The 16,807-nt window shown below is 38.2% G+C and overlaps 1 protein-coding gene across 2 annotated transcripts in view; it reads left to right on the forward strand.

Moving 5' to 3' along the window:
• KIF25 (kinesin family member 25) overlaps positions 1 to 16,807 on the forward strand; it is a 70,865-nt gene that overhangs the window by 41,904 nt on the left and 12,154 nt on the right. Inside the window, exons 10-15 of one of the 2 annotated variants that reach the window (XM_075924667.2) lie at positions 1,518 to 1,667; positions 2,831 to 3,007; positions 5,902 to 6,056; positions 9,299 to 9,496; positions 14,544 to 14,699; positions 16,121 to 16,253. In XM_075924667.2, coding sequence (XP_075780782.1) covers positions 1,518 to 1,667; positions 2,831 to 3,007; positions 5,902 to 6,056; positions 9,299 to 9,496; positions 14,544 to 14,699; positions 16,121 to 16,253 — 969 coding nt within the window. The remainder of the gene's footprint in view (positions 1 to 1,517; positions 1,668 to 2,830; positions 3,008 to 5,901; positions 6,057 to 9,298; positions 9,497 to 14,543; positions 14,700 to 16,120; positions 16,254 to 16,807) is intronic. The other variant, XM_075924666.2, reaches the window with a different exon arrangement.

A 16,807-nucleotide genomic window follows, 5' to 3' on the forward strand; every position in this document is an offset into this window, starting at 1 on the left:
TGATTCTTGAAGTCATCTGCCCATTCTGGGCATGTTTACACAGCTGGGCTAAAGCTGAAATAAGCTGCGCAACTTGAGCTATGTCAGTTGCATAGTTTAAGTTGAAATAGCTTATTTCGGCTTTTGGCACTGTCTACACAGCAGGAAGTCCAAAAAAGAGCACTCTTCCTCCGACTTCCCTTACTCCTTGTAAAATGAGGGTTACAGGAGTCAGAATAAGAAGTCCTACAGCTTGACATTATTTTGACAGTCTGCATCTACACTACAAGCAGTTATTTTGACAATGTCATTTCGAAATAATGTTAGTTATTCCGAAATAACACTACTGTGTACACATATCCTAAGGCAGATTCTAGTCTGAGTCCAAAACATCCACTTACAAAAAGGTTGCGGTGGGGTTTAAGCATATTTTTTAAATTACATTGTCTTATTTTTCAGTGTAAGCATATAAGAAGAAATGATAGTCTGTTCTACAAATAGAAAGAAAAAAACAAACAAGCCCCACATACCAGACTTCAAAGTTTAAACTTATCAACACAAGCACAGCAGGGATTAAAATAACATCACCTGCTCTCGGAACATTTAGGAATAAATTGTGCTAATTTTTTTAAGAATAAATAAATTCCTCGTCCTTTAATTTCCTTGATTGTATTCCCTTCAATGCTAACTCTATCATAGTGAGCATTGGAGGGTTTTTTTTTAGCTGCTGAGTGCTATTAAACTTAATAATTGGTATTTTAGTTTAATAGTAAAGTCTTTTTAAGAATGATATAACTATTAGAGCAAATGTGAAGGAAATAGTTCAAGCATAAAAATAAAGGTTTACCAAAAACATTTGTAATTTGGGTATAAAAGTGGTACCACAGTATACTTAAAACCACCCTTGTGTAATCAAACAATAAGCAACATAAACCAGCTAAAAACTCAGTCTGTGTTAAATCTGTCAGTAGTCTCTAGTTCTTCTTTTGAGAGACCCAACAATTTGTTGTGGATTGAGCTTTATTGACATTTTAGAACAAAGGTAGTACAAAATTATTACTTAGTCCTGCCTTGAGTGCAGGGGACTGGACTAGATGATTGAGTGCTATGATCCCTTCCAGTGCTATGATTTTGAGGCCTAGTCACTTTAGGTTGGTGTTAACTAGATCAACGTTAGCTACTTATATTCTAAAATAAGGGTCCACAAACAGAATTTTTGTGTTCATTTAGTCCTTTTGGTATTTTGTGGCAAATGTATATGTATTCCAGTTGAATTTTTATGGCTTAGTCTTCCCATCTGTTAAAAAAAATCTACCTCATAGATATTGTGAGGGTTGCTTGATTTAGATTAGCTAACGGTTTTCAGATCTACAAAAAGGCCATATAAAATATGCTTATTATTAGTTATTTATGTATGTATTTTGTTTTAAAATTAAATAGTTTCAAATAAGCAAATTTTTCTATATACTTTTTGGTTTAATACCAAATTAATTTATTAAAAAATTGGCATAAGAAAACATGGCCCTTTTGATTTTCAGATATAACGTGTGTATTATGGCTTATGGACAAACAGGAAGTGGGAAGACGTACACAATGTTGGGACCACAGTCTGAGGATGAAGTCACTCTTTCAATAAAAGATGAGCCAGAGCTAGGAGTTATTCCTAGAGCCACAGAAGAAGTGTTCAGGTATTGCTGAATATGGGAATGAGAATAAAGTTTGAATGCCAATTTTTACATTGTATACAAAAGGGAAAACATGCAAGCTGTTTGTAGCATTGTTATATTTGTGTTTTTCTCAAGATATTCAAGATAGAAGGTGTGAGATATCTTTTATTGGACCAACTTCTGTTGCTAAAAGAGACTACCTTTGAGCTTGCACAAAGCTCTTCTTCAGCACATGATATTCTTGCTGTGCAGATTTAACTTTTCAAGATTTACAATTATAGCAGCTTTGGTAGCAAATCCAAAGTTGAATTTTAGTTTAAATTTTTACTCACTGCTCTTTCTTAAACCCTCTCTAACATTTTATAGGAGTAAAGAATTCGTTTGCATATTAGGGTCTTTCAAATAAGGGAGGAGAGTGACATTATTTTTCTGGAACTTGAAAGACATTTGGTCATGGATATTTATTTTCTAGTTAAGCCTTGTCCACTTAAATTAACAGACTGGTATAATCTAAGGTCTGAATTTAACCCAATATTATTATACTGGTATAATTCCTTGTGTGGACACTTACATTCTGATACAAGAGTTATTTTTTCTTGGTTTAACTGATGTTGTTTGGGAAGGGATTTAATCAAAACCACCAAAAAAGCTACTTTTATATTGGAATTAGTATTTTAACTGGGGAAATTGTAGACAAAGGCTTAATTTTATAAATTCTTTCGTTTATTTTAGCCCCAGTGTCTTGTGAACTTTTCCCTATCCTTTTAGCAGTAGTGAGCCTTCACAACCCTACAATTCATACATGCTGCTCTTTAGGCCTTAGGAATTGGAGAGTTTTAAATCCTTTGGCATATCCCTGGAGTTATTGGGGTCACAATAGAAGCAAGACATTAGAATCAGGCCCACAGTCCAGGAACAGATAATATAGGTTTTAAATGCAGCCAAGACAAGGCCATTCTCTCTCTCTGACCTATTTACTCTATAATTTAAGTATATATATTCTTGTTGTTCAACCTTTACATTAACATAAAAGTCAACACACTCTCATGATTGTGGATGTTTGATAAGTATTTTCATCAGGCTGTAATCAGCTCTGATATGACATTTTTTTAAAGATGGTTTACTTAGGATTTTAGTTCAACTTTTTTTAGCTTTGTCATTTTCTTTTCTGTAATTCTTTTCAGGCTTATTTCAGAAAAGCCACCAGGAAGTCATTGGGTTGAGGTTTCTGTTGTAGAAGTGTATAATAATGAAATTTTTGATCTTCTGGCCAAAGATGGCTGTGGAACAGTATTTGGCATTAAACGTGATGTCGTCACAACCAAAGAAGGCAAGAGTGATGTGCCATTGCTTACCTATGAGTGAGTATACAGCAGAATAAGTAAACTGTTATTACAAGATCATGATACAGTGTTATTACAGTGTGTGTCAGCTACAAGGCATGGAGACAGTTGTTGGCACTGAGTATGTCTAAGGACACATTCCTTCCCCTTGTACATAAAAAGCATCACACTTGGCTTCCTGTCTCAATTTGAATATTCCACGATAAGAGTAATGCTGTTAATACTGCTGTATATTTATATACCATTATCCCTCCGTAGATGTGTTATAAGACTTGCCCTATGGAAATTAATAGAATATGATAATCTTGTAAACATTTTAGACTATTCTAAAATTCTATAAAATAGGATAATAGAAAAAAATGTATAGAAAGGATAGCACTCTGCATTAAATTCTGTAAGATTTTGGAATAACTTTTATAGACCCTTTTTGGTTTAATTCCTGTTAAAGTCCGTGATACTTTTCCAGAAAGGCAAGGAAGGGAACTGCTTTCAAATACACCAGAACAAAGCAAACTATACAAATATAAATCCTTAATATTCATACAGAAGACAGGGGATTTCATTTTATGAGTGGTCAACCAAAATATCTACCCATAGTAGATATCTTAGCACTAGCATCTGTCTCAGAACAATTAAGAGCGTGTTGCTGCTGCTGGAATTTGAGCCTGTGGCCTTAGAAAGGCTAAGTTGTTCAAACCTGAGATGTGGATTGTTAAACCATCCTTTCTAGTTTCTGTTCTTTATATTTTTAGATAATTTTTTATTTACAGTATATATGTATAATGGGTTTGATTCTCCTTTACACCTGCTTTGGCAGTATATAAGTGCCATAAAATGGGCATAATCTGCAGCTATACACTATCAGAGTAGTGTAAATGAGAATCAGGTCCACAGTGTGTATATATGTGTCCAGTGCACACAGTCAATGTATAATACTTCCTTTTTAAATAAGGCTTGATTCTTCACAATGTTGATGGTAAAAATCATGTTCTAACAGGTGAAGACCACAATCTTTTATCACTATTGTGAGAACAAACACTAATTTTCTTCTCTGAAAATGTCCATCATGCTGAACAATTCAGCACAAAACCACAACATGTTCTGTTGTTGTTGAAAACATGATTTTTTTCACAGCACTCCACTCAGAATGCTTTTCAAAGGCTGTTCTATGCTGCTCCAGCAAGAAATGAAAGTCCGAGCAAGAAGTATCTTTTTCCTCATAGATTAAAACAAACTGCATTCTCACTGGAAATAATTGACAGAAATATTTTTATCTTGTGGATTTTGGTAACGTAAGCAACACTTGAGATTTGTTTATGCGGTTTTATATTATTGCCAGAAAAACTTGATAAAATACAGCAAATATTCCAGAGAGTTGAATATACATAATTAATTCTCTGTGGTTATTTATATTCACTGACATATTTTCTGACCATTGAACTATCCATACAAAATTGGAACCCACATAGAAACTGTAAAATTGCTTTTTCCAGAATGTTGGATTTGTTTTTTTCCTCTCTGTGGAATTACAGTCACTGTAGTTCTAGGAATGGTTACTTTTCTTATTATTTACAGCTAAACACAACACTTTTTGTTTTTTTTTCTAGTAAAGTTCAATTTTATAATATAAAAGTCTTTGGGTTCAATTTGATTTCCACCCAAATTAGCGCACCCTCAGCTGCACTCTATACTCAGGAAAAGAAACAGGGAGTGGATTAAGGCTAATTGGGGCTCAGGTACACCTATGCTTTTAGGAACACCTTGGAAACACTTGTTTCCAGTTCAGCGCTGTTTAGAGTCTTTCTTCCTAATCTCTGAGTTCTTGGTCTTCCTCCTCCCAAGTGAGACAGCCCACACTAAGGGTACGTCTAGACTACCGCGTTTTGTCGACGGAAGTTTTGTCGACAGATACTGTCGACAAAACTTCCGTCGACAAAGAGCGTCCAGACACATTGAGTTCTGTCGACAAAGCAAGCTGCTTTGTCGACAGAACTCCGTAGTCTGGACGCAGTGTTACAGGCAATAACACCTTCTGTCGACAGAGTTCTGTCGACAGAAGGTGTTATGCCTCGTAAAATGAGGTTTACCAGCATCGACAAAACTGCTGAGTTCTGTCGACATTATGTCGACAGAACTCAGCGGTAGTGTAGACGCTGGTATAGTTTTGTCGACAAAAGTCCACTTTTGTCGACAAAACTAGGTAGTCTAGACACACCCTAATTAACTGCACCATCCAGGCATCTTCTGACAGAGTGTGGAATCTGAATGACTTAAAATCTGGCCTTAATTAAGGGTTGAAAATAGCCATTATATGTATTTAATCAATAGTTCTATCTGGCTAATTGTTGATCCATCTCTTTTCCCCGACTTTGGGGAGGGAAAGGTGCACTCCAGGCTGGGATTTGTGCATGAAGTTTGGAAACTCTGGTTGGAATGGGTTTTCTTTGTTCTTCCAGTTCTTGAGGTGACTGGTCTTATTTATTTCTTTAATTTTTAGTATATGGCAAAGGTGCTGAAAGGTTTAGATAGACCTATTTAAAAATGTTTCTCTCTAAATCAATCAAGTATTCAGTATTTATATCTTGATTACAGTGAAAGCAACAAAAAAGTCAAATTCATAAACCAACTATATTAATAATTAAGCCAAAAAAGTGAACAATGAGAAACAAACCCAAACAACTAAAGGAGGGCCATTGAGAAAGGCCACCACTTCTATCTGGAATCTAAATAAACGTGACATTTTGAATAAAAACTGATCTTCATTTATGATAACATTTCATCTCAAATGTCCTGGCCCACTGAGTCTCATTGGGTTCTCCATACATTAAATAAAACACAGTGGAAGTTTTCCTTTTAACCTGTACTTCCCACTGAATCAGGCAAACCTCATATTTTTCCTTCTTGTATGCCAGGACTGTTGAAAATGCTGTGGAATTCTTACAGCTAGTTGACAGATGTCTGCAACTAAGGGTCAAACATCCAACTCTGGTGCATGCTCATTCCTCTCGCTCTCATCTGGTAGTGACATTGACCATAACCACGAAGGCAGTTTCTGCAGACAGCTTTGGTAAGTAGGATAGTGCTAAAATATATGTTGAAACATTTGTGTCAGAAATGCATTATCAAGGTTGAGGGATTTTCTTATTGCTTTTTTCTCTCTTCTGGCTGTCTTTCTACAATCTTTAAATCCCTGTTTTTCTCTGCTTAATCTTTGTGACCACTTTTTTGAACGACTCTTACTGTTGCTGTGTTTGAGGTGTTAGCCTTGTGTGATAATTTTCACACACTGCTGTAGCACTTATAGACTTACAATGTGAAACAGTCTATGGCATGGTAGTAGCACAATTTTCTCTTGCTGGTTAACAGGCATCAAATCAAATAGTGTAGCTAGATAATTTTACAAGGAATTATTTAGTTATATGTGGTAAGATCAGGGCTCAAACAAACTTTATGCTTCAGGGCAAACGATGATCGCTGGATCAGGAAGGATTTTCTCCTTTACACAACTAGCTAGGTTCATCAAGGAGGTTTATAGTTGGTCCCTGCCAGAGTAGACAAATCAGTGATCTTATCAAATATGGCAAAACCTATGTTCTTATATTACAGTTGTGTCCCTTCTTGCTTTTTCAGGTCGCATATAGGTATGCCAGTCTTTTGCGTTAGGAGTAGTTCTGGCTCTTGAGGGGTTAACTGTTTCCTTTTCTTTTTGTTCACATTGTAATTAGACTCTCCATTTGTAGCACTGTGGTCTGTCTCCTTCATACCCTGCAACAGCAATATGGTTTTAGGAAGTGGAAAATATTTTAAACTTTTTTTCTCCAGATCTCTATCGGAAATTAAACAGAGGATATTAGGAAAACAGAACAAACGGTGCCCTCATTTACCTGCAGCCGCTGCCAAAAGACACAGCTAGTTTGGATGCTGCAGCTCCACCAGTCCCAGATGTTAGATCTATCCAGCTCCAGATCCTTGTCAGTCAGGCAGACATTACTAGACAAAAATCCAGCCATTTTAACTCAACAGCCATCTTGTAATGTCCAGGCTTCTTGTTGTCATTTGTAGCTCATACACTATGCTAATTACTGCACCGCCCTTCTTGAAGCTTCACAGCAAGGCCAAATAGGAATTTCTGCCATATGGTGATGGATGGAGAACTCTCAAGTTTCAGAATCACAAAATAAGAGTTACAATAGCTGAATGAGTATTATGGTACGTAAGAAGCACTGCAAAATAGAACCTCAGGGTGAATTGTGATACTCAGATCTGCCTCTGTAGTAAGAGATACACATTGCTTAAGACGTAGGTGAAGCAGATTGCTAAATGGAAGGCACTGAAGAAATAAGTAGTAGATGATATCTGGAAGCTAAGGAGTGGCAGTTAAGCTTTGAAAATGGAACTTAAAATGAGAGCTGGCTGAGATTTATTTAGGATTTTGCGTCAATAGCTTTTGTTGTGTGTATGGGGAAAGGGCTGCTTTTACTTCTTGCCGTATAGCAAGGAGGAGAAAGAAATTGTACTTTCATGCTTTCTTGCCTGAAGCATTCTTTTCCATGTAAGCCAACACAGTTGCTCTGTCTCCATGACATGTGCTGTCATGAGTGAGTTGCTATTCCACTTCAGACTAGGAAAAGAAAGAATAAGGCAAGAAACAGAAGGAGAAAGTCAAAGTTAAACTGCCCAGTGAAAATATTTTTGCATAGATTCCTTCTGCTTGGGGGAGAGATGCTCACTTAACCAAGATGTCAGAAATGAAGCTAGCATTGAAGAATGTCAAGATGTCAGAAATGAAGCTAGCTAGTCCCCCTAGCACAGATCAGGTCCCAGAATGCTAAGGATAAGCAGCAGGATGCCTTGCAGTGCATGGGGTCCTCCATTGTGGCTACATAGCCAAGGCCAGGACTACTAAACTCTTTGGGGCTGGGACAATCTTTTTGTCTGTGTTTATAGAGCACCATGCACAATGAGATCCTTGACTAGGGCTGCTAAGCAATATCATTATGCAAATAAAGAATAATTCACAGATGACCTACCTGAACAATAAGTAAGGGTACTGTTAAAGTGGCTTATGGTTCATTAGGCAGAGATGGAAGAGAAAAGAGGCATTCCAAAAATTCCAGAGGGAATGGCAGCCAAGGGTGGGACAACAGAAGCAAGAGAAACAGTTCTGGCCAGAGTAGCAGTAGCAGAAGGAGCACTGCCAGGCAACAGGCAGGGGGCTGGACTTGATGACCTCCTTAGGTCTCTTCCAGCTCTATGATTCTATGAACAGTCAATCAGAAACATAGCTGCATATTCGTAATAGTATCTTAGCAGAGGGGCTTAAAGTTTTCTGTTTTCTACCATACAAGTATGGTGTTTAATATAGTGATGGAGCTGTTGGTGACCTTATTTTTGAGAGAGTTTGTCCATCTGTCTGTCTGTTCAAAAACTTCTAAACGGTAAGCGTTAGGAGCAACATATTTGGTATACAGCTTCCTCTTATCGTAATTTAAAGCAAGGTTAGAATTTGGTTGTTCCAGGAAAATGAGATGTGCCTAGAATGGGATTGTTTCTCATAAAACCATACAGAAAAGAGGGAGAATCACCAAGCAGGTGAAAGGGGCTGGCTGGGGGAACTCCTCCCTGTGGAACTACCCCAACCCCCAAGCCTCTCATGCCCTAGTCCCCCCTTCCCTCAATTTGTACAGTGATATTGCAGGCTGTTCTCCTTCGCCAGGGAGCAAAGAGGAAGTGCATTCCTTTCTCTGGTGAACACAGTGGGCAAACACACCTGGTCCTGCCCCAGCCAAGGACATGAACCCTTCTCCTGGCTGTGCCTGCTGGAGTACCCATGGAGAGGCACTTTTCACCAGGCCCCAAGCTGCTGTGGTGAGAGCGGATTGGGGTAGTCCCCTCTCCCCAGGACAGCCTGCATACTGAATGCCTTATCCCCAGCCTCACCCCAAAGCAATGATTTAAATGAAGCATGTACCTTTACATTTTATTTTCCAAAAAAAAAAAAAAAAATTGAGTTAAGGATCCACGCAAGGCCATGTAAATCTTCTAGTATTAAATCAATCAAACAAACAAGCCTTACTTCCTAATGAGTGTCTCCTGCCTGATTAACAATGATCTGAAATAAGATAGAGCAAGATATTATGTGAAGATTATCATTGCATCTGAATAATTCAATCTGCCTAGGTCATTAATTACAACCCACAAAATTATGTGAAACAGGAGATATTGGATTTAACCTATCTGTTGCATTTTTTGCTTCACATTTTATTATGTTAAAAACAATGTTCTCATTTGTTTGTTTCCATCATCCAGCTCCTCCATGGGCTGATGAACAGTCTAGTCAAAGGCGGAGTAAAGAGCTTTTCTGCACCTTTCCTCAACAAATGAAAGACGATAAACTCATCTTTCCTTCCAGAGCCTCTTCACCAGTGCAGTTTCAGTCTGTGGAAAAACTGAAGCACATCAAAACTAAGCTACAACTGGTGGATTTGGCTGGCAGTGAATGTGTTGGTAAGCAGACCTTTTAAAGACAAGGCAATTTTGAATTGAGAGCATAGAGCCTTCCCTCCCATGGAGATAGTAATTGCATTTAGCTTATTAACTGAATATATGTGTTTCATCATCATAAGAGGAAATTTATACACATGCTCCCAAGCTTAGATGAAGTCATTGGGTTTGATTCACCACTATATTACTCTACTTTTACAGTGAGGAGGCTTCATTAAGATCAACTGGCATAAAGCTGAAGCAACTTAATAGACTCTCAGGTCCATGGTGACACTCAGGGTGTAATACACTATATGTTCAGACTTGTTTTTTTTTAAGTTGTATTTTAATAATCCAAAAATATGTGTAAAAATTAGCATGTTCTTATTTTAGTATAGAAGTGATCAAAGTGCAGAAGTTATTTAAATATACTAAATATTTGTCATGAGCATACCGCTGTGTGTGGGTTTTTCTGCCTGCTTGTGGAAAAAATCTGGAAGGAAGTTGGTGTACTGAAAAGATAATATTGTTTTCATTGTTCCTTCAAAGCACTTTCCTCCTCCATACACACAATCATTTCAAAAACTTGGTTATTTCCTAGAGGACAAGCTTTCTTACCAAGAAAAGCCACACAGTTAAATGTACCGTTCCAGAAATAATGTTTTGAAAACTGAACCTGTTTTATGAAAGAACTCTTTACGTTTTTGCCAAGAGTTTTTCTGCTGGTGCCTGTTAACTTTTGTTCTGTAAAAACATAACAGAGTAGACTATTTTTTTTAATTTGGTGGGGGGCACTAGAAGCCTTTTGGTAAACATATAATTGACAATACTGTGTGTAGGTGTGTTCCCTCAGTTCAACGAGGGCAAGCATTTGCTGTTCTGTGTACGTAGTAGGACAGATCCTCAAATGGAGTAAAATGATGTGCATTATCACTGAAGTTAATGGAGCTACGCTTATTTGCATTAGCTATTCTTAACTATGCTGGTGAAAATCTGAAGACAGCAAAATTACTCTGAATTTATATAGGTATAATTTAGAGCAGATTTTAACACATGATCATTTGAAAGTTGAGATTCGGTACAAGTTGGAGTGAGAAAGACATTTTAAAGCATTTATTGTACATGAGTCTGTTGCATATATGCACCTTTACACTTTAGCTTTATGGGTCCCCTGAGGGTCATCCATAGTGACTGTAAATTGTTTTCACATTTGCCTAAGAGTCACATTTTTAGTTCTTAGAAAACTCTTGTCAAGTTTCCTCATAAATCTGAGTAGCCTTCACTATAAAAACGTAGGTAAATGATTTGAGTCAGATCGTGGGCCTATCCTATACACAAAGGCAAAAGGAGGAGTATGATTCTCTTCTCCATCCCCAATATTTTTGCTGCAGGCAGAGAGAAGGTGGGCCAGAGTACTAATCTGGTATTGGTAAGTGCTAGTAGCAGTTTATTACCTACAAGGAACAAGGGAAGAGTAGGGAAGGAATTCTCTCTCCTAGGACTTGTCTCCACAGAACATTACTCAGGTTTAAGTAAGCTGTGATGTTGCATTGATTTATAACATAAGAACAGCCATACTGGGTCAGACCAAAGGTCCATCTAGCCTGGTATCCTGTCTGCCGACAGTGGCCAATACCGGATGCCTCAGAAGGAGGGATCACAACAGGTAATCCTCACATGATCCCTTCCCTGTCACCCACCTCCAGAGAAACAGAGGCTAGGGATACCATTCCTGGCTAATAGCCATAGATGGACCTAACCTCCACGAGTCAATTTAGCTCTTTTTTGAACCCTGTTAAAGTTCTAGCTTTCACTGTATACTCTGGCAAGGAGTTCCACAAGTTGACTGTGTGCTGAGTGAAGAAAAACTTCCTTTTGTTTGTTTTAAACCTGCTGCCTATTAATTTCATTTGGTGATCCCAAGTTCTTATATTGTGGAAATAAGTAAATAACTTTTCCTTATTCACTTTTTCCATACCAGTCATGATTTTATAGACCTCTATCATATCCCCCCTTAGTCTTCCCTTTTCTAAGATGAGAAGTCCAAGTCTTTTTAATCTCTCTTCATATGGGACCCATTCCAAACCCTTTATCATTTTTGTTGGTATTGGAAAAGGTTCAGAAAAGGGAAATATATCTTTTTTGAGATGAGGCGACCACATCTGTATGTAGTATTCAAGATGTGGGCATACCATGGTTTTATATAGTGGCAATAAGATATTTTCTGTCTTATTTTCTATTCCTTTTTAATGACTCCTAACATTCTCTTTGCTTTTGAGTGCTGCTGCCCACTGAGTGGATGTTTTCAGAGAACTATCAGCAATGAATGACTCCAAGATCTCTCTCTTGAGTAGTTGTGGCCAAATTAGTCCCCATCATATTGTATATATAGTTGGGATTATTTTTTCCGATGTGCATTACTTTACATTTATCAACATTAAATTTTATTTGCCATTTTGTTGCCCAATCACTTAGTTTGGTGAGATCTTTTTGAAGCACTTCACAGTCTGCTTTGGTCTTAACTATCTTGAGCAGTTTGGTATCATCTACAAATTGTGCCACCTCACTGTTTACCCCTTTCTCTAGATCAGGGGTCTCCAAACTACGGCCCGGGGGCCGGATGCGGCCCGCGAGGCCCTCTCATCCGGCCCGTGGAGACCTTTTTGGATTCAAAGGCAGAAGAAGTGAGATTGTTTCAAAACCCATTTGAAGCAGATGTGGCCAGTTGCCCAGATGAACTGCAGCTGGAAGTCATTGAGTTGCAAGCAAATGACCTCCTTAGGGACAAGTTCAAAATAGGACTGGTGGGTTTTTACCAGTTTTTGCCCAAGGAAGACTTTCCTAATGTCAAAACTTTTGCATCAAGGTACCTTTCAATCTTTGGAACAACATACCTGTGTGAACAAACATTTTCAAGAATGAAATATGTGAAGAACAATTTGAGAACAAACTTGTCCGATGATAATCTCAGGTCACTGTTGATGTTAGGGACAACAAATCTAAAGCCAGAAATGTCTGCTATTTTGGCATCCAGGAAACAATTTCACCATTCACACTAATACAGGTGTTCATGTGTAGTGTATGAATGTGTTATTAAATAATAACTGAATAAAATAATATTAAATACATAATTAAAAACAACATCCATGTTTTGATTGTTTTTTGTTTGGACCTCAAGTGTGTAGTCGGCCCCCGAACTGCTGTTTGATAGTTAATGCGGCCCTCGGGCTGAAAAGTTTGGAGACCCCTGCTCTAGATCATTAATAAATAAGTTGAATAGGATGGGTCCCAGGACAGACCGTTGGGGAACCCCACTAGTTACCTCTCTCTGCTCAGAAAACTTACCATTTATTCCCACTCTGTTTTCCTGTCTTTTAACCAATTATCAATCCCTGGTTAAATCCCTTCCCTCTTATTCCATGACAATTTACTTTACTGAAGAGCCTTTGGTGAGGGACCTTGTCAAAGGCTTTCTGGAAATCTAAGTATACTATATCCACTGGATCCCACTTGTCCACATGTTTGTTGACCCCCCCCCCTCAAAGAACTCTAGTGGATTAGGCATGATTTCCTTTTACAGAAACCATGTTGATTTCCCCCAACAAATTATATTCATCCATGTGTCTAACAATTTTATTCTTTACTAGTTTCAACTAATTTGCCTGGTACTGATGTTAGAGTTGCCGGTCTGTAATTGCCAGGATCACCTCTAGAGCCCTTTTAAATATTGGTGTCACGTTAGCTATCTTCCAGTGATTAGGTACGTAAGCTGATTTAAAGGATAGGTTACAAACCACAGTTAATAGTTCTGCAATTTTCCATTTGAGTTCTTTCAGAACTCTTGGATGAATGCAGTCTGGTCCCAGTGACTTGTTACTGCTAAGTTTATCAATTTGTTCCAAAACCTCCTCTGACACCTCAATCTGGGACAATTCCTCAGATTTGTCACCTAAGAATGGCTCAGGTTTGGGAATCACCCCCAAACCTCAGCCATGAATTTAGTTAAACTGGTGCACCTTTGTGAGTAAACCAGGCTTTAGAGAGAGAAAACCTTTCCTATCAATTTCATGCCAATGCAATTCTCCCATAATAAACATTCATTGGACAGCTACCTACTGCAGGAAATTATAAAAGCACTTTTCTTTCTGAGTCACTGTGAACCAGTGCCCTGTGATGAAAAGAATCCTGTCCTGATGAATTGTCTTCAAGTCTTCTCTCTGAATTAGCACTTGATTCATTGCCCTAATAAATGATGACTATGGACACACAAAATATTGTACAGCTGAGGAAGTTGAGTTGAGAAATAAAAGCAAGGTCCCAAATCACATTCAAGATTCTGTAGCACTTTTCATAAGGAGTATTGCTATGAGTTAATGAACAATGCAGTACTATTGTGCATTATTAAACAGCTGCTAGATTTTAACTCCGAGGTGGCTACCTTTCAGTGATGGGTGATGTGATTCCTTTTGTGGTTTGTCTATTGGTTCAAATTAATACAATATTTTTGAATTCAAGGCAAAAATGTTTTATAAATATAAAGCATTGTTCTCCCTAACAAATCCTGTGTAGGTAAAACTTTGTAACTTATTCATATATTAATGTGTGTGTCAGAAATATATTGACTTGACTTCATAACAATTTTGTCAATGATGTAAAAAATATTATTATTTTTGTATTTGTCATATGTGGTATTAATAACAGAAAGAGTGGCTTTCTCTTGTATTTTCACATTTTATGTGAAGGAGTGAAGTTAGAAAAAACATATAATATAATGTATTCTGACTTTTTAAACGTATATAGAGAGCATGGATATTGGATATTTTTTGCGAAATACACTTTAGTTAAATACTTCAAAGATTATGAGGTGCTCAGATATGGGGGGCATAGCAGTACCAAAGAGAGATAGTAAATCATATTTATAACTTGTCTTTTAAACATGTTGTTAAAACAAACAAAAATTACACTTCAGGTCCAAGTGCTATGCCATGCATAAAGCTTTTGTTCCTTGAGCTTAGCCTGAAGATGACAAGCTTTGCATATTCTTAGCTGTTGTTTCCTTTTATTGCATTAGGTATGTCTGGGGTGACAGGCACAGCGCTGAGAGAGACCTCGTTCATTAATCGTAGCTTATCTGCTCTATCAGATGTACTTGGAGCACTAGCGGAGCAGCGCTCTCACGTGCCATATAGAAACAGCAAACTTACTCACCTACTCCAGGATTCCATAGGTAATTTTCTTTGCCTTTTTATGTAACAAAGCTGAATTGAATTTTTTCTTCCAAACTTTTCTTCACATTTTGTTAGGAAAACAGTTGTTGTTGTTGTGTGCGTGTGCTGATCTTTTCCCATTGATGTTGTGTAGCATGGTAGAACAATGATTCTAAGCATGTGGTGTGGAACAGTTTTGTGTGGGAGGCTATGGCAAGGCACTAGGAGTCAGAACTCTGGGGTTTGGCTCTGGATTCTCTTCTCACTTTTTTGCTGAAGTCACTTAACTTTCCTGAGTCTTGTTATTTTCATTGGTAAATTGAGATAACAACAGCGACCTATCTTGGAAGATGTTGTGGGGCTTAATTAATTAATTTAAGGTTTAATACCTTGTGATTTGTAAAAGTTAAGTTTAACTCTTCCTGGGTTTTGTTGATACACTATGTCTGAGAAATTTGCAGATTTCATGGGTGTTCTCTTTACCCAGAATTAGGGATGTTAGATATCATGTAACTGAATAGACATGTAACCGCATGAAATCTTAATGGTTAAACAACTCGGTAGTCCCCACGTGTGGGGCTGGCAGCCTGGGCCCTCTTGCCCCACTCCTGGGGAGCTTCCTGCCTCCCTACGCTGCTGCCTCTCCATCAGAGGCAGCCATGGGGGTGGCAGGAGGAGCTGGTCTGCAAGGGGAACCAGTTGAAAAACATGCTGCCCTCATGGATGGGCTGCCTGCCGCCCTGCTCTACACAAAACAGCAAGGTGGGGACGATGACATGCTAGTCCACAAAGCTAGCTACCCATGTGTATCCGCTCCAGCCTACCTCCCTTACCCTCTTCACTGCTGCCTCTCTATCAGTGCAGTGGGGAGGGGTGCAGGCAGATCCAGTGCTTGTTGGGAGCTAGCTTTTAAGCCAGCTTCTCATGGGCACAGGTTCCTACTCACGCTCCCTTCCCCCACCCCGAAAACAGAGGCAGCAAGGGGGGAAATGCGTGTAGTTGGCAAGATTAATCAATAAGCCTAGGCTTATTGGTTAATTGTGTAGTCATCTACATGATGACGTCCCTACCCAGAATGCATAATGCCAAAACAATGCATGGAGATACCTGGGCATCGACTTAGGCATTGCAACTCCTTTTGGTGTTTGGATGGGCTGTTGTACTCTTAACATTTCATCCAAATGTATGGTAGCAATAGCAAATATCAGTGTAACCCACTGATGAGTGTATTCTACAGGTTTGTTCTGTGTCCTACCCACAAAGCATATTATTTTATTATTCTCCCTATCTAAGGGTTATAGGATCAGGCTGTAGTAGCTTATGCTTTTAGCTTTTGAGCTGTCTAGTTCAATCTCAAGTATAGTATCTATAATATGAAATGATTTTCCAAGAGGATATTGTATTTTTTGCCCCTGAATTCTAAATCCACCTCTTCTTGCAGCACAACTTTGGCAAATCGGTATATCATGTGAAAGGCAAAATATCTGTTGCAATTTTTTGAATGGGATAAAATGTGCCTATTTTCAAATTCTGAAACGTGAGACAGAGAGTGATGAAGGGATCTGTTTGGGCAAGTGAGTCAAAAGATGTGGGCTTTAATGCAAGTTTTATTATTTACATGTTGTAGAATTTCGGACATGTTACCTAACCTTTGAGCTAGAGTTTCCATCCTGTGACACTACCAGTCATGTCAGTTGTTGTTATGCACGATTTCAGGAATGTCCTTAAGCTTTCACCATTAGCCCTTAATTGTTAAATCTTCCTTTCTTGCAATACTTAGATACAAATGAAGCTTTTAGATATACTGATTTTACAAATACAACAAAGCAATTATACCCAAAATGTATAACCCCAAATTATATCCATAATGAAAGGCACAAAAAGTTCTATATTGCAAATTGTGAAAAATGACAATAAATGATGTAGAGAGGTGAATGGTTGACCAGTTACCTGGGAAGCATCACCCTTACCAGGTGATGCTTGCCAGTTAACTGGTACCTGGGAGCGGCTCCCCCCAACCTGTGCAGGTTGGTAGGAGCAGCAGCGGCAGCCCCATGCAGAGGGGCATCTCACTTAATCGATTAACTAGTTAGACCTAAGGTCTAACCAATTAACCAAGATTTTATAT

The sequence above is a fragment of the Pelodiscus sinensis genome, chromosome 3, assembly GCF_052426305.1.
Source record: "Pelodiscus sinensis isolate ZL-2025 chromosome 3, ASM5242630v1, whole genome shotgun sequence".
In the NCBI taxonomy this organism is placed as follows: domain Eukaryota; kingdom Metazoa; phylum Chordata; order Testudines; family Trionychidae; genus Pelodiscus; species Pelodiscus sinensis.